The 22682-nt window shown below is 36.8% G+C and overlaps 2 protein-coding genes and 1 non-coding gene across 10 annotated transcripts in view; 2 read left to right on the top strand and 1 right to left on the bottom strand.

The window, feature by feature from the left end:
• RAB14 (RAB14, member RAS oncogene family) overlaps nucleotides 1-16142 on the top strand; it is a 24206-nt gene extending 8064 nt beyond the window's left edge. Inside the window, exons 2-8 of the mRNA XM_017503312.2 lie at nucleotides 1260-1318; nucleotides 2619-2672; nucleotides 4095-4272; nucleotides 7813-7879; nucleotides 11349-11436; nucleotides 11788-11818; nucleotides 12779-16142. Coding sequence (XP_017358801.1) covers nucleotides 1267-1318; nucleotides 2619-2672; nucleotides 4095-4272; nucleotides 7813-7879; nucleotides 11349-11436; nucleotides 11788-11818; nucleotides 12779-12956 — 648 coding nt within the window. The 5' untranslated portion in view covers nucleotides 1260-1266 and the 3' untranslated portion in view covers nucleotides 12957-16142. The remainder of the gene's footprint in view (nucleotides 1-1259; nucleotides 1319-2618; nucleotides 2673-4094; nucleotides 4273-7812; nucleotides 7880-11348; nucleotides 11437-11787; nucleotides 11819-12778) is intronic.
• The window catches only part of CNTRL (centriolin), a 98155-nt gene continuing 88526 nt past the window's right edge, over nucleotides 13054-22682 (bottom strand). For 4 of the 8 annotated variants that reach the window (XM_037729515.1, XM_017503304.2, XM_017503305.2 and 1 more), the window contains 4 exons: nucleotides 20680-20943; nucleotides 20451-20513; nucleotides 18980-19186; nucleotides 14731-17126 (listed from right to left, as the gene is read on the bottom strand). In XM_037729515.1, the coding sequence (XP_037585443.1) occupies nucleotides 17103-17126; nucleotides 18980-19186; nucleotides 20451-20513; nucleotides 20680-20943 (558 nt within the window). In that variant the 3' untranslated portion in view covers nucleotides 14731-17102. Of the gene's footprint in view, nucleotides 17127-18979; nucleotides 19187-20450; nucleotides 20514-20679; nucleotides 20944-22682 lie in introns of all 8 variants that reach the window. The other 4 variants (XM_037729516.1, XM_037729517.1, XM_017503307.2 and 1 more) reach the window with 3 other exon arrangements.
• LOC119467606 lies at nucleotides 17399-17582 on the top strand. The gene has a single exon (XR_005196149.1). It is a non-coding gene; the product is annotated as a U2 spliceosomal RNA (small nuclear RNA).

Below are 22682 nucleotides of genomic sequence, written 5' to 3'. Positions count from 1 at the left end.
GGCTAATTTTTGTATTTTTACTAGAGACAGGGTTTCATCATGGTGAGAATGGTCTCGGTCTCTTGACCTTGTGATCCGCCCGCCTCGGCCTCCCAAAGTGCTGGGATTACAGGCGTGAGCCACCGCGCCCGGCACCCCTTTTTTCTCTCTAGGCTCCAGCACAGTGTCTTAACCTTCAGGGCATTCATTAATTTGGACAGTTTTGTTGTTGTTGTTGTCGTTTTGTAGGAGAGAAATTAGAATGCTTTAGGTTAAGTCTATTTGAGAGTAAGAAATGGGCTGTGATCTTTTTGAAATGTCTTCTAATACCAAGCTTTCAAATTTTTCAACCATTAGTACAATTTTATGACATTATTTCTCTAAGTCCCTAGTATAGTATACAGGAAGCACTTACTATATTGTTTCTCTGGCGGGGTGCAGTGGCTCATGCCTGTAATCTTAACACTTTGGGAGACGGAGATGGGAGGATTGCTAAAGGCCAGGAGTTCAAGACCAGCCTGGTCAACATAGTGAAAGTGTAAATGTGTGTGTGGGGGGGGGAGGTGTGTGTGTGTCTGTGTGTGTATGTGTCTGTCCCTGCAAGTCTGTCTTTTCAAAAATTGTGTGTGTGTGTGTGTGTGTGAGAGAGAGAGAGAGAGAGAGAGAATCTGGAAGTCCATTAGGTTGAGCCATATGAAATTGCCAATAAAAACTGACTTGAAAAATCTATAGGAAGGACAGTTTCATGTGATTCAATCTAGTTCCAACATTGATTTGGAAATTATACGATTGCGCTTTCTTTGGATGCCCTGCTAACTATTAAAGTAGGGTAAAAAAGTTGCTTTGTGTTTAATAAGTGGTTCCATTCTGTTTAAAATCAGAGTTCTGAACAAGTAGACCATTAGTAACTTACTTGATCAGTTAACAGGGAAGGGGACTTGAAGGGGAGAGGAGACTATTTACAGTGATGTTTAACTTAAATTTATAAAGATTTTTTTGTTTGAAATTGTTCAGTGTACTATTATTAGATATTTTCTAAAGTAAAATATTGGAGTTTTGGTATAAATGGTTTCTCATATTTCTGTGGATAGCACATGAGAATGGTGTAAGCATCTTTCATTCAAGATCAGTTTGTGAAATGCAATTTTATTCTGACTTATTGTAACCAACATTTATTTGTATTCAGTGTCCTTTATCCGCTTTTAAAGGATAGCAGTGTCCTATTTGAATAACTTGTATATACTTTCCTTCTGAAGTAACACAGATTTCTTTGTTTTTAGTGCCACCATGGCAACTGCACCATACAACTACTCTTACATCTTTAAATATATTATTATTGGTAAGTTTATTTAAGCTATACTCTTGTTCCCGAAAGAAGGTTAACATACAAAATATTTATTTATTTTTGCATTAGCAGTGCAGCTTTTGCACTGTGTGCCTGGATACTTCTGTGATAAAGTGCTGGGTACCTTGTGAAGTGATGTTGGTTGTTCTTGAGGGCTGCTTGAAAACTTGTTGATGCTAGGAAGTATCAGTGTGTTATTCCCAAAATATGAAAGCTCTCAGATCCCCCTGGGTTCCAAAAATTGGTAAAGAATATTGTTTGATTTCAAATCAGTTGTGTAATATACATAAAATATAGTCTTCCTCTTAATTGGTATTTTTTTTTCTTAAGTTTTGAGAAGGTTTTGCTCAAATTAAGTCTTAATGCTATTTATCCAAAAATAATTATAAAACTACATTTGAAAGTGCACATACATTTCAATGAATTGTTCACATTAGAACAATTTGCTTTAATTTTGAACTTAATGTGTCTTTATAATGTTTCCTTTATCAAGGGTTAACATTGCTATAGTACAGTCAGAGATGACATCTTTTCTCCTGGGGTTTTCACGTAATGCAGATTCTTTTCTTTCATAGACTATTGCAAGAAGTTTAAGACAGGGACCTGGTGAATCAGACTCCCAGAACGCAGTTTGTTATTTCTGCTTGTTACATGCTACCCCATTTGTCACTCTTTGGAATCTTTTGCTTCTGTGCATGAGTTAAAGGAAAAATAAAATTTTGAAACAGCTCTAAGTAAAAAATACCATTAAAGAATAATCACTTCAAGACCGGCGTGGTGGCTCACACCTGTAATCTGAGCCCTTTGGGAGGCCGAGGCAGTTGGATCATAAGGTCAAGAGATTGAGACCATCCTGGCCAACAGGTCTCTTCTAAAAATACAAAAATTAGCTAGGCGTGATTGTGCATTCCTGTAGTCCTAGCTACTTGGGAGGCTGAGGCAGGAGAATTGCTTGAACCTGGGAGGCAAGGGATTGCGGTGAGCCAAGATTGCACCACTGCCCTCCAGCCTGGAAACAGCGAGATTTTGTCTCAAAAAAAAAGCACTTCCCAGCTCGTGGTTAGTTATTAACATCATAATTATAATTTATAACCAGATTTTTTCACTGCTAAAGGTTGGGAATAATAGTCCATTTGTGTCTCACAGTGAAAACTTTTGAATCGTTATAAAGTAGAAAAATAAAAATTTGTTAAGTGTCCCAGAAAGTTCTGATATTATATGGTAAGGAATATAGCAGTCATTGTATAACATTAAGAAATGTCATTGGCACCTGAAACATCTTTTTTTTAAACAGGGGACATGGGAGTAGGAAAATCTTGCTTGCTTCATCAGTTTACAGAAAAAAAATGTAAGTTCAATACATGAGGTAAAACATTGTTTTCTTTACTGTCATATTTCTACTTTTAAAAAGTGTCATTTTCAGTGTACTTCATGTATTTAAAGATAACCTTTCCCTTATATTTGCACTTTTTTAAAATGGATACAGATAAAATGAAATATACCAGCATATTTTAGTGTTGATTTTTATACACATTATATAATCTGATTCACTTGTTTTGATTTCTTCATGTTAAAACAGTTTTTAAAAATACATTAAAAATGTCAAACTTAATCTCCTTTTTATTCTCTGACTTTCTGTATTAAGAAAAATGTCCTGCATGTATCATTTGTTAAATAACAGATTTGAAATACTTATAATGGAATTCTTTCTATTCTTTCTTGGGTGATAGAGGGGGCCAATTTGTTGTAACTGATATGCTAAATATAGTTGAAAGTGTTTCTGTATAGTTGAAATTATTTGACATTTTTGTGCTGCTTACCACAGAGGTTTGATACAACATTTTATGAAGTGCCCAGTGGTCTGTGTCCTTGTACTGGAGAATAGTGGGTTTAGGTTTTAAGTGGCTTCATTATAAGGAAAGGACTAATAAATTTGTTCTATTGGCATAGACATATATAACTAATATATATAACTTGTATTATAAGAAGTATCCATTAGCCAGCTATGGTGGCTCACTTCTGTAATCCCAGTAGCGCTTTGGGAGGCTTACATGGGAGGTTTGCTTGAGCCCAGAAGTTCGAGATTACAGTGAGCTCTGATTGTACCATTGCATTCCAAGGTGGGTGACGGAGCAAGTTCCTGTCTCTAAATTATATATGCATATATGTAAAACGTGATGATTTTCTTTGAGACAGATAATTTCTGGGATAAGAATCTGTTTGACTAATAAATCCTAGAGCCCTAAGACCATTGATTGATCTGTTATAGGTAATGATTATAAGAAGGCTAAATGGTATCATGTTGATAATGTAAAGAGTTTATTGAAATCCTTATTTTTATTTAGCTAATTATTTTAGTTGAGGGGTCAGCAAACTGTGGCCAGTGGGCCAAACCCAGTCACTGCCTGTTTTTGTGAATAAAATTTACTGAGATACAGCCATGCCTGTTTTACATATTGTCTCTGGCTGCTTTTATGCCTTGGTGGCAGAGTTGAGTAGCTTTTGACAAAGACCTTTTGACCTACAAAACTTAAAATATTTTCTGCTTGGTCCTTTCCAGAAGTTTGCTGACCCTGATTTTAGTTCAGCCACATTTCTCTGACTTCTTACTTCTAGGTCTTTGTTAATTTTTTTTTTCAGTGGTAGCTTTAGTCTATTTATAGGCTTTAAGTATTAGTAAATAATTTGCTTATTTAGTGGATTTCCCCACTCTAGGCTTCATTTGAAGTTTTCTGAAAATTGGGCTATTACCTTTTTTCCTCCCCAACAGTTATGGCTGATTGTCCTCACACAATTGGTGTTGAATTTGGTACAAGAATAATCGAAGTTAGTGGCCAAAAAATAAAACTGCAGATTTGGGATACGGCAGGACAGGAGCGATTTAGGGCTGTTACACGGAGCTACTACAGAGGAGCTGCGGGAGCTCTTATGGTCTATGATATCACTAGGTAAGAGATTAACAATTTTTCAACCTTCATACTGGGAAAATAAATCTACTTTGGCCATTTTTTAAGTTTGTAATCATATGACTGTAAATGAACTTATTTGGTTTTTATGGTTTCTTCTCTAAGTTACCATGTAAATCTTGATATAACACATTGATACTCTTCTGAAAGTTGGTATGACTGAACAAAAATTTAGTGAGATGTTGTGCAAAGCTAATAGAAGAATACAGTTCTGAAAAGCAACTTCAGTTGAATGATTTGAGGAGAAATAATATTTTATGTAAATTGTTCTTTCAAGTAGAAAGCAAGCAAGCAACTCCTGTGAGTTACTCTAGTCTCTAGTGTTAAAGTTTACACCTCTCAAAAGAAGGCAAGGCAAAGAGCTTTGCCAATCCAGCGTGGCAGATTATAAAAAAATTTACGCTTGCATCTGAAGGTGTGTAAGTATGTATGTATGTATTTATTTATTTATTTTTGTCTTAAAATGGATTGAAGTGACTTCAAATACTACATGCAGTAGGTTTAAATTTATTTCAACATGAGTGTTTCTGGAATTCCAAAGCACTCAATGTAAAGTAATAAAACTGTACTGTATGTATGTAAAGGCTTGACTTTGGAGAACATGAAAAACTGTGCCACTTGATTAGACCCTGCACTGTTTATCTACTGTAAGCTAGAAGATGGACTAGATCACCTGTCATGTTGATGTAAAGTGCCAGTCAAAAGCAATGTGACTGTCTTTGTTGGGGGTAAAGATGGGTGAGTGGGACCAAGTGATAATTAGAGTTCAAACCATATTTTCTTTCAGAAAATGCTCTATACTATTTCCTCTTGATACATCATAATGTGCGTTAGCATATTAGGACCCTGAGAAGTTCTGCAGTAAGAAATTCTTTGCTGTATGACTTTGTTTGATTTGGTGTTTCCTAAGCTTATTTTATTGAGGAACGCATTTTGGAAAATGCTGCCTTAGAATAAAGATATTGACTAATTATAATTGTAGCACCTAAAGTTTCAGTAAGTTCTAGAATTGGGTGGCCTCAGGGCAAAACAGGGAAACAAGCCTTAATGCTCTTTATTATAACCAGGTAGTCAGCGATATAATCAAGAGTGTTATGTGAAGACTGTTAATAAACCTGGCCATCTATATGAAACTATCTAATTTTATGAGGAATACATTTCTGAAGACTTCACATAATTAAAAACTTAATAAAATTTAAATATGGTGATGTGTGATAAGAATATTATTTTTGCTTTTAAGCATACCTTTTAAACATAGTTAATACTTTTGCTAAAATTTGTATCTGTTCAAGTCATCAAAAAGTATTTCAGCTGGAAACAGTCAAAACGTGCATCAACTGATGAATGGATAAACACTATGTGATATATCCATACAATGGAATGATACTCAGCTGTAAGAAGGAAAGAAGTACTGATACAGGCCACAACATAGATGAAACTTGAAAACATTATGCTAAATAGAAGAAGCCAGACACTAAGAAACACATATTGTATGATTTCATTTATGGAATATTCAGAATTTATATTCTGGTAAATTTATAGAGACAGAAAGTGGATTGCCAGAGGATGGGGAGTGAGTGACTTCTGAGTGGATTCATAGTTTTTCTTTGGGATGATGAAAATGTTCTAGAATTAGTGGTTCAGTGTACAACTTTGTAACTACCCTTAAAACAACCAAATTACATACTTTAAAAGATAAGCTTTATGATATGTTCATTATAATAAAAACTGTTACTGGAAAAGAGTACTGCCTAGGCTTTAGGCAGGTGCTAAAGTGATACTTCATAGTGACTTTGATGTTGCAGTCATGACAGCAATTTTTTCCTTTCTTTGACATTTTACAAACAAAGTTCCTTTTTATTTTTATCATTAACTCTCATTGTTACAGGGTGCATTTCTAAATTGACAGCATAGCCTTTCGTGACAGATGTTTTGTTATAACATTTTGACATATCTAGTATTTTAGCACTTTTTTTAAGCACTAGTACCACCAATTAGTGAATATTTGAATAATATTTATTTGTAGATTTAAAATTATAAAGATAGTGGATTTTAAATTAATAATTACTAGAATCATTGGCAGAAGTTATGGTACATGTAAGTAATATAGTTTGTATGATTTTGGTACTAGGCTTTTCTGTGTACTTCACTCCCCCTATCAGCTTTGAAATTTTAAAATTCATCAGAATTAGTAGAAATGTTTGGACTTATTTAAGATTTATGCATGAAGTAGTAAAACATACCTGTTGTGTAAAGTCAAGGTATGCCAATAATACAAGTATCGAACACAGATAAGGCTTGTGCTTTTTAAAAATGATGTTTTATTAGTGTTTGCTTAGAAAATTCTAAAACATTGGGGGAAAGGGAGCTATTTTGATATATATAAGATTTTTGACATGTCAGTGGTGATTTGTGAGTAATTTGATATAGCATAATAAAAGTCTGAGTAAGGAGTTCTTTTCAGTTCTCACTGGGAAATATATATTTTGAATAACATTTTTTATGAGGACTGGCAGCTAGAGATCGTAGAATATATTCACAGGACTAAACTAGGAACACTTAAAGGACGTGGTATTTGTAAAAGGGTTCTAGGCCTGGTTTTGACACCAGTTAAGTCTTCATGGGCTTCTGTTTCCTCACATGTTAAGTGATTAAGATAGACTAACGTTCTGTAAGTCTAGAAATCAGAAACATTTTTAACTTCAAAAATTTTATTATCTTTGACCCCTTTGGTAGATTGTACTGTGTATAATATTATAGGTATTTGGGTTTGTTTACTAGCTTAGGGCTTACTTGGCTAGTGCAAATGAGCCTGTGAGTTTTTAAACTCTTTCTTGGAGAAAGTGGAAAAATAGGACAGTTAGAATCCCGAAATGATTTAGAAGCCTGATAAATAAGAGTACAAAGTTAGGGTGAAATTTTTCTCTCATATCTGGGGACTTGAATTTCTTGTCAAATGTATTAAATGTCTTTTAAAGTCAATTTTATGTTGTTAACAGATAGGTTACTTTTTAAATTATTAAGGAAAGATGAATTGTATGCCAGCTTATAATACTGTGACTTGGTTTCTAATTGAAATTAAAATTTAAAGACAAGCAAAAATGTCTTCAGTTGAATGTGTCATGGTTAGGCATTTTGATACTACTTTGTGTCTGCTTTGTGTTTGAAAATCTGTATGATTTCAAAGTAATTTTAGTTTTGACTCCACATTGGCATTTCCATCAATTTACTGTGTTGTTCCTTGCTTGCTTATTGGTCTGTTTATGGTATGCTTTTAGGAATAAACAATTTACTCCTGACATGTAATTATCAAAGTTGTTGGATGTTGAGTTATTTATTTAAAAATAATAGGTTTGGATAGATTTTTGAAGAGTAGTTGTATTTCACAACTTCTGAGTAACTGGTCAAAGCAAAATTATTCTTTTAGGATATGTTGATTAAAGAATGTATTTTAATATTTGCTGAAGTTTTTTTTTTCTATAATTATATGGCAGTCACAAATTTAAACTTTTACTTTTGCAGAAGAAGTACATATAACCACTTAAGCAGCTGGTTGACAGATGCAAGGAATCTCACCAATCCAAATACTGTAAGTTAAATGGCATGTTATTACACAGAAGATTTAAGAACTAAGCTAACCCAAAAAGGAAAGCCATTTAGTGGTGAGATTTTTGTCTTTAGGTACTAAGAATGAGAGGTTTCTATTGTGTTAAATTAGTTAAAGAAAATGTAAGTTATTTTTCAGTTTTAATTAAACCAGGTTTTGCATTTTATTATACCTAGGGGTGTTTTTTTTTCATGTTTGTCATTAATTAGTAGTGGTGATCTCATATGAAGACTGTGAAATCTGAAATTCTGATTTTAAAAGGAATCTGCATTAATTTCACAAAACTTTAGCATTGGAGGAAGCTGGGCAAAATGTACAAGAGATCTTTCTGTACCATTTCTGCATGTGAAATTACAGTTACCAATAAAAATTTCAACCAGAGGAGAAGGAGAATTAAGAATAAAAATTTCAGTCAAAAATAAAAAGGATTCTGTATGCATTAAAACATTAGTTTCTTAACCAGACTGAGATACTTATTGAGATTTTAAAGGCCAGCCACCATGCCAGACTCTGCAGTATACAAAGGTAAACATGGGTCTTTGGCCCCAAAGAGCTTATAGTCTATCAGGGAGAGAATCAGCAGGTATGCAGATAACTAGGCTGCAAAGTAGATTGAAACATGAATTAGAAATAGAGGGACTGGCACAGTGCTGGGGGACCTAGGATGATCAGTGCCATCTGAAGAGAAAGCAGCTTTACAGAGGAGTGGTGTTTGAGCTGGTCCTTGAGGGGTGACTAAAGTTTCAGTAGATGATGTTGAGGGTATACCAGGAACAATATTAGGAAAGACGCACTGAGCTGTGACTGAGCCTCTCAGGAACAAGGTCTGTGTCTTACTTGGCATTATACCCCCAACACTTAATATGAGGCCTACTTGAATAAATATGTAATCAATGGTAGGATTCGCTTTTATCCAGAAATGGCAGTTTAATCATATTGAGATTCAGTTAACATTGTTTTCCTATCATGCTAGGGGCTATGCCCAAAACTTTCATTTCCATTATCACATTAAACCCACTCTTAGGTTATACAACCTATAGATGGGTGTTCATAGAAGCTTTATTTGCAGTAGCCCAAAACTGGAAAGCTAGGTGTTTCCTAACCTGGCCATTGACAGGTGAATGGTTAAACAGTTTGGAATATCTCTATAGTGGAATGTTACTAAGCTGTACATAGGAATGAATTCCAAGGGCATCTGCGTAGTAAAAAAGTCAGTCTCAAAAGTTTATATACTGTATGATTTCATTTAGAAAACATTCTCAAAACGACAAAATTGTAGAAATAGAAGTGATTGTCAGGGATTAGCAAAGGGGTTGGAGGGTGGAAGTGGTGTGACTACCTAGAGAGCAGCACAGAAGCAGTTTCTTTGTAGTGATGGAACACTTCTGTATCCTGACAGTGATGATGCAGATCTGTACCTGACATAAAATTATATAGAACCACCCATGTGTGAATGCACACATGCCTGAGAGCATGTAAAAACTGAAATCTGAATAGGGGCTAGGGACTGTACCAATGTCAGTTTCCTGGTTTTGAGAGTGTATTTATAGTTACATAGCATCCCACCATTAGGGAAGCTTGGTGAAGGATAGACAGGACCTCACTGTTACTTTTTGTAACTCTCTGTGAGTCTATAGCTATTTCAGGTAAAATATTAAAAACAAAACCCATGGTAGAGGGCCCGTGGAGGAGTATAATAAAATTAACTTTCCTGCCTCATTTATTTACTTTGAAATAGAACCAGATCAGGAGAAAAAAATCGTTGAGGTTTTCTTAAAGCTCCATTTTCTATAAAATTGCCTTTTATTTCTGTGTAGAAGTTGTGTTCCTTCCTATTTTGTTGTGGGCATGTTTTGTAGCTCTAATTATCGTGCCACTTTTGTCTTCCCTTTCATCGAGATAAGAAGCCTTGTTTGGAGATTCCTAGGGAATCAGGATGGGGGCAGTATATCTTGTTTTGAGTACCTGTCTTATAATGGCCCTATGGTAGTCATTGTGGCTTTACCAGACTTAATTTTTTATAAATTGATTTCCTTTTTAAGTATCATTATTTTATTCTTTTAAAAGACTAATAGATAGTATATGAAAGTTTCTTTCCCTTCACAGTAGGCACTTTGTCCACACTGTTTAAAGAATGCTCAGTTTTGTTGTACTACTTAACTGTCTTTGCACAAGGTTTTACATTCAGATCAAAATGGTTATTTGGTTTATGGGACATGAATTTTTGAAAGTGGAAGAGCCAGGAACTGTAATTTCACGTGAAAAAAAGTTAATGGCTGAAGTGCCTTTTAGTTGAAAATCTGTTCCCAAAGTGTTCATATCTAGATTACCATATGTGTTTGGAAGGGGGAAGAAGGGAGGGATTTTACCAGTTGGCATCAAATAAGCTCGTAAATGTACAAAGACAGTTTATCCATAACCCCCCCTCCCCACCCCAGATAAAGGCCAAAGCACTTTGCTGTTTCCCACAGATACATATTTTTTTCTGACAACTTTACAGAGCTGCCTTTAACTTTGGCGTAACTTCACTTGTATGAGTGGTTCCAAGGTAGATATAGGTAGGTGGGTGATACTTTGTCTTGGATTTGAACTTAAGCATCAGTGTCCCCACCCCTTACTCCCAGCTGCCCCTTGTGGATACACATAGATATTTCTTAACAGTTACTATTAACTGTAAACTCAGTCCTGTCTAGGGATAGTGTGGGGTAGGATAGTATTTGTCTGAAGATCATAGTTTGGGCTTCTACCTAAAATCTACAGTCCACCTACCACTGACTGACCTTCGGCAAGTCCCTTTGCCTTATTTGAGCTTTAATTTCCTTACTGGTAGCCTAAAGGAGTTGAACCTAGTGGCTTTCAAACTTTTAGAGGACCTCAGAACTGTTTGAAAATCTGATGGAAGCCATGAACCTTCTCCTCCAGGTAATGCCCACAATTACAGTATTTTTGTGCTTAATTTCAAGGTATTTACAGATCCCCTGGAGCTTGTCCATGAACCCTTAGAAATCTTACTCAGATATATCATAATCTTTGGAGTAGGCTAGGTGTCACCAAAGTCTGTATGTCCTGCGGGCCACATTCAGTCCACAGCCTGCTTTTGACTGGCTTGTGAATGAGGGATTGTTTTTAGATTTTTAAAGGGTTGTTAAAAACAACCACAACAAAAAACCAGCAAAGAACCTGTAACAAAGACCATATGAGGCTCACAAAACTGAAGAATATACTATTTGTTCTTTACAGAAAGTTTGTCAACCCCTGGCCTAGATCATTGCCAAGATCTTTGTACTAATGACTTCATGAAACTGTAGTCCTGTTTAGTGGATAATTGCTAGTACTTGGCTTTCTTTTTAGGCCCAGTTATTTTTTTCTATCAAGAGTTTTGGATTTCAGAATTTGCATGATTAAATGATTGCTTTTGTTATAAGGTGTCTTTCTTTTGATCACAAATTAGGTAATAATTCTCATAGGAAATAAAGCAGATTTGGAGGCACAGAGAGATGTTACATATGAAGAAGCCAAACAGTTTGCTGAAGAAAACGGTGAGTTTCTTTTAAGACTTAATGGTCACAATTGGGAGAATTTTTAAGGAAAGGGGGGATTTTGATACTGCAGATTGACAGTTTTTTTTTTTAAATGCAGACTGCTCAGAAATCTCAAGAATGAGGAAGTAACAAAATGTGGTTTTGTTTCTGTGAGATTTATGTTGGAGCAGTACAGTTATTTAGTGACAAAAACAAAGATGCTCTCCACTTCACACTTACATACTTTTTCATAAAATACTATGGGAGGAGTACTGAAAACTAAGGGAAAACTTTTTCAGATGTCACTGAAGAAATGCACTTGTGAGTTAGTTTGAAATGTCCTAATTCGAGTCTGAATTTTATTTTTAGGCTTATTGTTCCTCGAAGCAAGTGCAAAAACGTAAGTAAGACCAAAATATAGATCATGTTTCAATTACATTCAAGCTTCTCAAAGAACTCTATATATGAAATGTATATAATGTATATACACATATAAAGTACTGTATATAAATGTGTAATGCTTACATCTCTTTGCTTCCTTTTTTACAAAATAATATGAATTTTTGTTACTTAAAGACTGTACCTTGATCATGCCGTTGGTAACTCAGGTTAATAAATGAAACTTTGTTTACATTTCAAAAGTGTTTGACCTTTCACAAGTGAGGTTGAGTTTGGCATCTCAGACATAAGCTTGGTCAACCTGTTCTTCCTCTAATCTGATCACACTGAAAAGCGTGATTTAAGGGGATAGTGTCTACTCAGGAGCATAGTGAACATTTCGTAATTGTTCTTCCATGTCTGCTGTTGAACTCTGGTACTCCCATCATTGTTCTTCATTTATTAGGCCAAAGATTTCTTGTGACGAGAGGCCACCCTGTTTTTGTTTAGTCTCAGCTGTGCTGTTAGTTCAAAGAAAACCAAAAGGAGATGTTAACGGTGGCTAAGCATGATTATGTCACTATCACACGATTAAAAACAGCTCAGTTCATGCTTGGCTGATCAGACCATATTATTCTTGGAATTCTTTTCAGCATGTTTGGAGAGAGTTCATTTCTGTCTAGAGGAGAAATGGCTTATCTCAATTGTCATGGTGTCTATTAACATATAGTATTTTAATGATTGTATGTAACACGTGCAGTTGTCCAAATAGGGTTTGTAGAAAGGGCTTTAAGCGCCATATATGTATGTATGCCTTCCATAGCAAATAGTTTTCTATGTTGTTGTCTTAGCTCAGAGTTCTGGTCATCTTTTATTAGATGGCAGTGGTTAAATTGAAGATATTAGCAAAAGGTCAGGGTATAATGTCTTGTCTTTGGTAGAAAACTGTGGTTCTTGAATAAAGTTATCAATTGCCTCTTAGGGGAGAGAACGTAGAAGATGCCTTCCTTGAGGCTGCCAAGAAAATCTACCAGAACATTCAGGATGGAAGCCTGGATCTGAATGCTGCTGAGTCTGGTGTACAACACAAACCTTCAGCTCCACAGGGAGGCCGGCTAACCAGTGAACCCCAACCCCAGAGAGAAGGCTGTGGCTGCTAGTGACCTCTTTGCCATGGCCCCTCATTTGACCTTTCACCTCTGTCTGTTGGAAGCAGTGCTTTTTACTGCCTCATTGTCTTCTGTACATCCTACTGGGTTTAATTAAAAAAGAAAAAGAAACAAAACTCTGTTGTAAAAACAGTTTAACACAATACTAAACTGCTAAACAACTAGATGTAATCAGGTTATCAAAGGCAAGTAGAGTAATAAATCTCTCCTGCATGGTAAATCTAGACTTTTTTTCCCCTTTGTCCTCGTGATAGGTATGTCACCAATATATGATTTAAACTGAGCACTGATGCTGGACTTCATGATTTTTACCCTCCGTCTTTGGCAAGGCTTTGTATCACTATACGGTTTAATTTGATGATATCTTAAGCCTTTCTTCCCATCCTTAACTGTTCAAGTATGTCTGTTGTAACCAGTAAGTTTATTGCTGTGAAATGACTTCTGATGATAGAGAAGGGGTTCTGTAACTGCTTTTGTTTTGTTTTTGTTGGAGAAATTTCCTGTTGTGTGCGTGGCATTTTTCTTGACGAGGTTTGCTTCTGTCTTAGCCTCGCACAGGGAAAATATCCATTTATCTTCTCTCTCGTGCTTAATTAATAGCTTTATCTTTTTTTTATACCATTTTATCCTTTTCTCTTTAACAGAAAGTAAATATGTATAAAATTTGAAGGAATTGAACTAACAATACATTCTGTGTATATTATTTTAATGAAGAAAATAAATTGATTACTGGCATTGGAACAGTATAAAATACCAGTTTGTACAGTATGACCTATATGTGACCGTGTTATTCCCTTCCATTTCACACAAAGAAATAGACACAACTGCAGTTCACAAATGGTACTGGCTCCACCCCTTGGTGCTGGCAGTGTTTGGGGACATTATGCTGGAAAGAGCTCCTAGCATCAGAGGATTAACACTAGCAGACTCTGTTCCATCTTTGCACTGCTGCTTACCTGCTGATTTTCTTAACTGTTCTTGTGCAATTGACAATGTGCTAACCTGCTTTTCTCTTTTTGTAAACGTTTTTGCATTACAGGCTGCATTCTTGCCTTACTGTATAGAAAAAGAAAAAAGGCTGGGTTTATTATTGCACATTTAAGCTTTTATACCTTTATCTTCTTGGAATGGTCAGATTCTGAACTGGACAGTCAGAACGACAGGTCTGCTGTTAAGGGATTTTAAATTGTGCATTTTTAACACTACAGCAAAATAAGATATCCCTGTGTTCATAGTATGAGGGGCTATTTTATGTTGTGTTGGCATAAATTGTTGTAAAAGGGAAAGTGTTTCTAAAGGTGTTTTAGTGCTTGTGCTGATACAAAGTAAGTTATTACTTTGCACTAGGTGGTTTGGCCACTGAGTTAATACTGAATAGCAAGAGAAACAGTCTTACTTCTTTAGACAACAAACATGTTTTATTAAGTTATTCACTTCTGTTGACCTTTTTTTATTGCGTTTATGATTCAGTGGCTGGGAATTGAGAATTTAAGTAGAATAGGTAACACCTCAGCGTACTATATAGAATGCACTCACTTTAACTGCTGTGTTTAAAATACACATTTTAAATCCCTCTTTACAGACACTAACATAAAAGTACATCTTTCTGGGTTGTAAACGTGGTAGTACCAGAGTATTGTATAGTCAATGTTAAATAAAAGCCAAAACTGGAATGTGCAGAAAATAGGATTTGTTTAATTTGTGGATTCATCTTTATTTTTGTCTTTAACGTTTTTAAAAATAAGATTTCTGGAGTAGATTGGTATGTTCTGTTAAAGACTTAAGTGATCCATTTTGCTTACACTGTTGCATCACAAGAGATTCACCCAGGGACCATGACCTGCTGGTGTGTGTGTGTATTTACAAAAACAAAACAAACAAACCACCCATTGGGATAGAAGGTAGCAATCACAAACTAAAGACTGCGGCTTGTTTAGGTGCAATACCCTGATTTCCAAAGTTAGTTACAGTGGGTTTTATTGTTTTTGTGACCGAAGGATTTATGCAGACTGCTGTACTCTTCATTTGATGTAACAAAATGCTATTAATCTAAATATTTGTAAATAAAGTACCTGTATCTAGATTAAATTAAAATTGGTTGCATTATTTTCTGAACTATAATAGGGTTTATTTTCTTCAGGCAAACAATTATTTGACATGAGTCATCAGTTTTTATTACAGCACTGTCCTTATTCATTGTATAAAGAGGGTCTACATATTAGCGTATAAAACCACATCGCTAATAGAGCCAGTTTTATTCTTGTGTTTGTATCACCGTTGAAATGTTTTCAGTCAGTCTTTTTCAGTGTAAGGTAGCACATTTGTTGGCCAGTAGTTTTCTCCTTTATACAGGGAGCCAGATTCTATCATATGCATGTGTAATCCCCTATAATAAACTCAGGCGCTCACAAGTAAGAGCAAATTGTCATATTGTAACGTGTGTGCCAGACACTGGGCAGTACCCTTTGGAAAGAATGTGAAATCCTTTTAATTTTTAATCCATAGCTTACTGCTTGTGTGGTCACCTGCTTGTTGAGGTTACTGATTGCCCTTGCACCTATGAGGCAGCCCTCAGATTAGTAGCTGGTGCTTAGTACTATTTATGCTTAAATAGATCTTCCAGTACAACGTTCAAGTATTTTTCATGGATAAGTGTTTAATGGAGTAACTTTTTTTTTTAATTTTTTTTTATTTTGGTTGGTGGTGTGTACGTAATAGAGGTAAAACTTCTTTGGAAAGATGTCTTTTGAAACCAGATGTTAAGCTTCATACATTACCTCCCTTCTCAACTTCCTTACGACAATAGTTTTGGGGAACTTTTTTGCCTGTCTGTCCGCTGTTTTAAGTGTGATTTTAAAAAAATAAGATGAGTGGTTCAGTTCATTCCCTTAAACAGAATTAAAGACCAAATAATTACCTTCCATTCCTGTTCATGTGGGAGTATAGAGAGGCTTCATGTGGCATTTTAGAGAAAAGATAATTTATCCTCCTTCAACACAGGCCCAGAAAATTGTGTCCCAGAAGGGTGTCAATAATTGTGACTAGGCCAGGCCTTTAAGCATTTTGTTAAGACTTGAAAGAGTGAAACAAAAAATGTAAATACAAAAGAAATCAAGTTTTGTTTTGGAAGTAGATGTCTTCTACAACTTACTGTGTATTAATAAATTGTATGTCATCTTTCATTGTCTTTATTGTAACACCATTGATCCCATATCTCAACAGTCCACTTCTAGCCAAATAACTGTTTTTGGAATAAAAACCTTGGTGAGGGATTACTGCACTGTGCTGTTCTGTACTCTAGTAACATGGTATAATGCCATTTATGACTCAAAAGCTGTCTAGTGATCTAGAAAAGAGTTCCTGAGAATATTTTAAAACCTAATATATTACATATTTTCCCCTTGGGAATAATTCTGCCAGACTGTGAGAGCAGTTGCTATTCTAGTTTTTAAAGAAATGTATACATCGTGGAGTTGAGCTGTTAATTAATGGTAGTTCAAAATTTTAAAAGGCAACACTGAATTTTTATCACTGGGTCAGATTCTCCAAGGTACAAAGAATATGTTGGCTGAGGAAAGGCATCTGAAGCATAATAGTTTTATAACTGATAAATTTCCAAATGATGAAACCCTTCATTGATAACATTCTTCAACCTCCAGGTAAAATAAATCCAACTGAAAGCTTACTTAATTGGAATTAAGATAAAAATTTGACTGCTTTTCCACAGATAGATTGTGAAGTGTAAAGTCAGATGACAGACCCAAGTTAATTATCTTTTATTTTCATATGAAAAACAGATTTTAAGCAAAATTCAAAAATAACACTATAAAGAGGCCTTATGAACATTCTTTTAACAAGATTTGTTTGTAGGTTCAAATATGCAGTTAAAATCACGGTTTTTAAAAAAACATTGCAAAGATTAAAAAAAAAAAAAGCCACATAGGATGTTGGTTTAAACTGTATGCAACTATTCCCGTATGTACAAGTGATTTACAAAAATAATGGTACAAGCAAAATAAATCTCAGAATCTCACTTCACTGGATCTTGATTTAAAAAACCAAGTGACATTCCAATTATGAAGTCAGTGAGGTAGTGGGAGTGTCTTCCTTGAATATATTTACACAAGACAGTATTCCTCATCTGGCTGAGGTGTTCTTTTCCTACAGTAAGACAAAAAGGAAGGATAAATTCTTGAAACTAAAAACAGTCTTAACTAAGTGATGGCATGATGGCTTATAGGTAAATTATGTATTTGAGAACCTCTTTGGAAAAATGTTTTAAGATGAACCAGTGTACAAAATTCTGGAGAGAGAAAGTTAAATGGTAAAAAAAGAAAAAAATCTGTAACATCTACCCTGTGAGCAGGAATTGCATGTGTCGCTGTCTAGTGGTTCTGATGAACCTGCTGGAAGGAGCTCTGAAAAGAAGGAAGATCACTTCTCAGCCTTTTGGCTAAGATCAAGTATAGTATCTGTTCTTACCAGAAAACAAGGGAAATAAAATGTTATGCTCAGAAGCCAGTCCCCTAACTGGCTTTTAACTTAGTTCAAGCAACCCCAGACTTCTAAATAATTCTACCAATCTCGCCCCTACCCATTGTGTGTGGGTTGCCTTTACAGCACCGAAATAATTCTGTCTGCCACCTTGAGCTGATAATTGAACCTGGCTCTTAAACCCTTGTGCATTCTTCTCTCACTAGTCTGGACTGTCTTCTCTTATCCCCAAAGCTTTCCTATTCAATGTTCAGTGCCTCTCACACTCCTCTCAAACCCTGCCCTGAGGCCCATGATGATTTTGGTCTTTACCTGACTGGGCCCCATCGCAGATGGTGTTAAGATAATCACATTCAGATGGCCCTGCTGCTACAAATTAGCTGTGTGTCCTAGGTAAGTCACTTGCCCACCTTGGGGATATTAAAGAGGCAGCTGTCTTTGTATGCTCGTTGTGACTCCATCATTAAAATACACTGCTCTGTGGTAAAGATAGATTAGCCCATAAGTTCTGCTGTTGTCCTTTGCTATGTCCTTGACCAAATCATTTATCATTTGCAGATTTCTTACCTATATAAAGGGATAATTCCTACACCCAAGGATGTGAAAATTAAATGAGATGGTGTATATAAAGTTTTATATGTACACACAGTGGGCACTCAAAAGTGGAAGCTATTACTACCGCTGACAGTTATGTGTGCTACTAATAACCAGTTCCGTGAGTATATTTCATGTTTCTCTTAAATGCTTATTAACCTTAGGTCTAAGTCTCACACAGAAAACCTTTGTGAAATTCAGGGTTTTTATAGACCCTAGGTTAAGAGGTCTGCATTCCAACTTTTTAAATGTAAGTTACAAAATGCAGGGAGACAGGCAGACTAAACTAGGACTCATTGGCCTCACAGGTCTAAGTTCTTTTATACTGACAGAGTAGGAAATAAGGAAAGTCAGAAGTGAAGAACATGAATAGTAGAATTAACTATATCCCTGCCAGGTCCTATCCAATCTGCAGTTCTAGTCTGTTTGCTAAGCCATCAGCTTATCTACCTCTACGAAGTCGTTGCTAAGAAAAGTTTTCCAGAGAGTTGAAGATGACATAATGTATATCTTTCTGAATCTCCTCCAGATTATACATTCCATGGCTTTTAAGTACTTTATATGTAATATATTAAATCCTTTGTTAAGAGTTTCCTCTTGGCTCAGAGTGGTGGCTCATGCCTATAATCCCAGCACTTTGGGAGGCCGAGGCAAGAGAATCACTTGAGCCCAGGAATTTGAGACCAGCCCTGGCAACATAGCAATTTTAAAAAGTAGCCGAATGTGGTGGTGTGTGACTGTAGTCCCACCTACACGGTAGGCTGAGGTGGGAGAATTGCCTGAACCTAGGAGGTGGAGGCTGCAGTGAGCTCAGATAGTACAACTACACTACAACCTGGGTAATAAGACAAAAACTTGTCAAAAAAAAAAAAAAAAAAAAAACACCCCAAGCTATTGTTTTGTATTCAAAAAGAGCTGCTTCTTACCTGATTTTGTCCAAGTTGAGAGTCCTCCGTGAGGGAAGACTCCAGCTGAGACAGGCTGGGTGACGACGCTGAATCTGCAGAGGTGCTGGTGACCAATTCCCCTAAAGCATCGACTTGTCTCCTCAAACTGTGTAAAGTGCCCTCTGTCTGCCGCTTTCCTTTGATTAATACTTCTGCTTGCTTGGACATACAGTGTCGAAGTTGGGCCTGAGAAGTGTTATGCCAAGACTTAGGGTTTTACACAGAAGAAACCTACCAGAACTACTGCTCAGCTTCCTCACAACATTTGATAGGCAAATCTGGCTAACAGTAGGAATGGCTGTCGAAAATGCTCATCTTTGAAAAGAACTGTAGGAGGTGCCAGGTGGATACTTAGTGTGCATAAACCTTTACTGTTCTGTGTTGTCGTTAACTGGGCCTTTCACTTGGGCCGTTTTTTCTAGCAGTGCTTACAATTCCTGTATCCCTTGCTTCTCCATGAAATTATTGCCTTATCTTTTTTTTCCCTTTTCTATTATACCTGAGAAGATCAGTTTATACTTGACTCCTGCAGTGTCTCCTCATTATGTATTTTTTTCCTAAGGCTTAGTTTCCTGTCTGTAACTCACTAGGTATTTAATCCTCAACTCCATACTACTTTTTGGCTTTTGCCCCTGTTGTAATGAAATGATTCTCTCAAAGTCTACTGGAGTGCTGTCCAACAGAACTTTCTGCAGTGGTGGGAACATTCTATATCTGGCTATCAATATAGAAGCCAGTAGACACATGTGGCTATTGAGCACCTGAAATGTGGCAAATGAAGAACTGAATTTTTAATTATAATTTATTAAAATTTAAATAGCCACACACGGCTGGAGACTTTTTGATCACAGGGCTCCACTCAATACTGCAGCACTGCACTCTCTCATGCCATGCAGTCTACATAGCCACTCCCTCAGAATAAATGTATCCTCCCACCTATACTCTTAACTGTCAAATCTTTAGCTCAACACTGATCAGTAATCCTAGATTCCTATTTTTGGCTGCCTACAGACAGATACCCTTCCCTGGATATCTCACAAGGCTTTCAAAGTCAACATGTTCTAAGCCAAACAATTCTGTAACTGACATTCAGCCTACTTTTCCAGTACTCCAAATCTTTCCTGCCACCGCTGGCCTGTGATAACCTTATAGTTCATCACTGTGTTTCTATCTCCTGTCCCAAATACTTAAGATTCTATCAGTTCTAGCTGAGGTAGAGAACATCACAGAGGTTACAGAACACTGGAGTCAATACAAAAAGTCATGGTTTTGAACACTGCCTGCCATTTACTTTGTGATGCCAACTCCTCTGAGCTTCAGACATGCCATCCCTGACACTGCTGGCAGTGCTGCAATAGCATGGATGGAAAAGCATCAGGTAAATGTAACTCCCCGCTCCCTCCCCGGTGTGCCCAGTATCTCATGCTGATTTTTTGTTTTAAAGGGCAACCTTGAGTCGGTCTTCCTGGTGACGCAGTTTCTCCCGGAGTGCTTCTCCACGCCAGTGCTCATCCTTTCTCAGAGGGAAAATGGAGATATCATGAATCATCAGCTGCTACAAGTGGGAGCCAACCAGCCTTTCCCTCCTCCTACCTCAACACCCCCACATCTGTGTTTTAGCTTAGCTGGGGAAGGCGGTCAATCCTATGAAGTCCAGGAATAGCAGGATAAACCCTTACCATTATGTGAACTTGGGAAAAGTTCAGTTTTTCTTCCAAAGGTCCCTCATTCATGGTAAATGGAAAGTTCTCTTTCAAGCTTTCCAGTTCTCCTAGGTTTTCGTTTCTTTCCAAAATAGCTTCTAGATCTGCTGGTAGTTCTGGAAGAAACTGATTGAGATTCTTCAAGCTAGTTCTGATTTCATCCTTCACCTCAGATTTAAGTGTTCTCATTGCATCACTGATTTCCATTTGTCTTCTCTCCAAATCTTTTTGGTTTGCCATCTAAACAGTGAGTTGGTGTCAATATCATTATATAAAATTTCAGACTTACTTGGAATTGAGCTTTTTGATATGCCATGTATTTAAAGATCTATAAAATATCAACTACCACGATTACTACAACTGTAAAAGCTTGTGATTTTTCAGATACTCAAGAATCTATAAGCTACTAAATAAATTATTTTATTGGCATTATCGCTAGAAAAATTTCTATTTAGAAAAGCATGTACATAAAGTTCCTTGATTGAAGGTGAATTACCCTATAGAAGACAGTCTCTTTGGAGTCAGACAAAGCTAGTTACCAGTCTCATTTCCAGTATTACCAGTATGACTTAGGGCAAGTTGGCTAACATCTGATCCTCCATGACCTCATTTATACATGGATATAAATACCTTCTGCTCAGAAATGTGAAAACTAAGTGACAATTGATAAGAAGCACCTTAGTGGCACCCAACTGGCAATTAGAGTAAGTAAGCTGCAAATGAAAAAGGGCCATTTACTGAAATAAGTCATAAGTGATATGCACTATAAATGCTGGGGTATGGTGACACAATCTTGGCTGACTGCAGTCTCAACCTCCCAGGCTCAAGCAATCCTCCCACCTCAGCCTCCTGAATAGCTGCGACTATAGGTATACCCCACCACAGCTGGCTACTTTTTATATTTTTAGTAGAGACGGGGTCTTGCCACGTTGCCCAGGTTGGTCTGGAACTACTGAGCTCAAGCAATCTACCCAACTCAGACTCCGAAAGTGCTGGGATTACAGGAATGCGCCACTGCATCCAGCCTACAGGTTTCTTAAAGTTTTATCAATTGCACTGATGCCTGAGACTACTTACTCTCTACGGCCTACCCCATATAGGGCTTAGTGAAATAAGAGATTTATACCTACTGCTAACTACCTTACCAAGTTTGCAAAGGCATAATCACTAAGGGCTGGTGGTCTTTAAATAATTTTTTAAGTTATTTTTTTTCCTGAATCAAATGGTGGATATATGTGGGGAATCAGGGGATTGGAAGCACAGATGAAACTGGAATGACCACATGGGATCATCCAAAGGACTAAGTAGAACAGGGCCAACTGAGTGGCCACAGCAGCCTGACTAGAGTTCAGGGAGGGCCCAGATGCTGTAAAGGACATCAGAGACATCAACGATTAGACACTCTACCAGTCCAAGCATGAACTGGTTTCATACTCTCTGCCTGGTTACATTACGTGATATCAAAGGTTTCCCCCTGGACCATTTTTTCTTGCTCAGAGGTTAGGGGAGGTTTTGGCTCCTATAGACTTGTTTATGGCATAAAATCTTAACATTTCAACATAGTTGTTTGGGACATCATAAAATATGATCCTCAAGAATTACCGTTTTTTCCTTGAAAACTTAACATTAAGAGGCCGGGTGCGGTGGCTCAAGCCTGTAATCCCAGCACTTTGGGAGGCCGAGGCGGGTGGATCACGAGGTCAAGAGATCGAGACCATCCTGGTCAACATGGTGAAACCCCGTCTCTACTAAAAAGACAAAACATTAGCTGGGCATGGTGGCGCGTGCCTGTAATCCCAGCTACTGAGGAGGCTGAGGCAGGAGAATTGCCTGAACCCAGGAGGTGGAGGTAGCGGTGAGCCGAGATCGCACCATTGCACTCCAGCCTGGGTAACAAGAGTGAAACTCCGTCTCAAAAAAAGAAAAAGAAAAATTAATATTAAGAGCTTATCAAATTTAAGAGAATTTTGTAAGTATAT

This window comes from Cebus imitator, unplaced genomic scaffold (assembly GCF_001604975.1).
Source record: "Cebus imitator isolate Cc_AM_T3 unplaced genomic scaffold, Cebus_imitator-1.0 Scaffold309, whole genome shotgun sequence".
Lineage (NCBI taxonomy): Eukaryota > Metazoa > Chordata > Mammalia > Primates > Cebidae > Cebus > Cebus imitator.
Note: the sequence above shows the minus strand (reverse complement) of the source record. Positions and strands in the feature narration are given on the sequence as shown.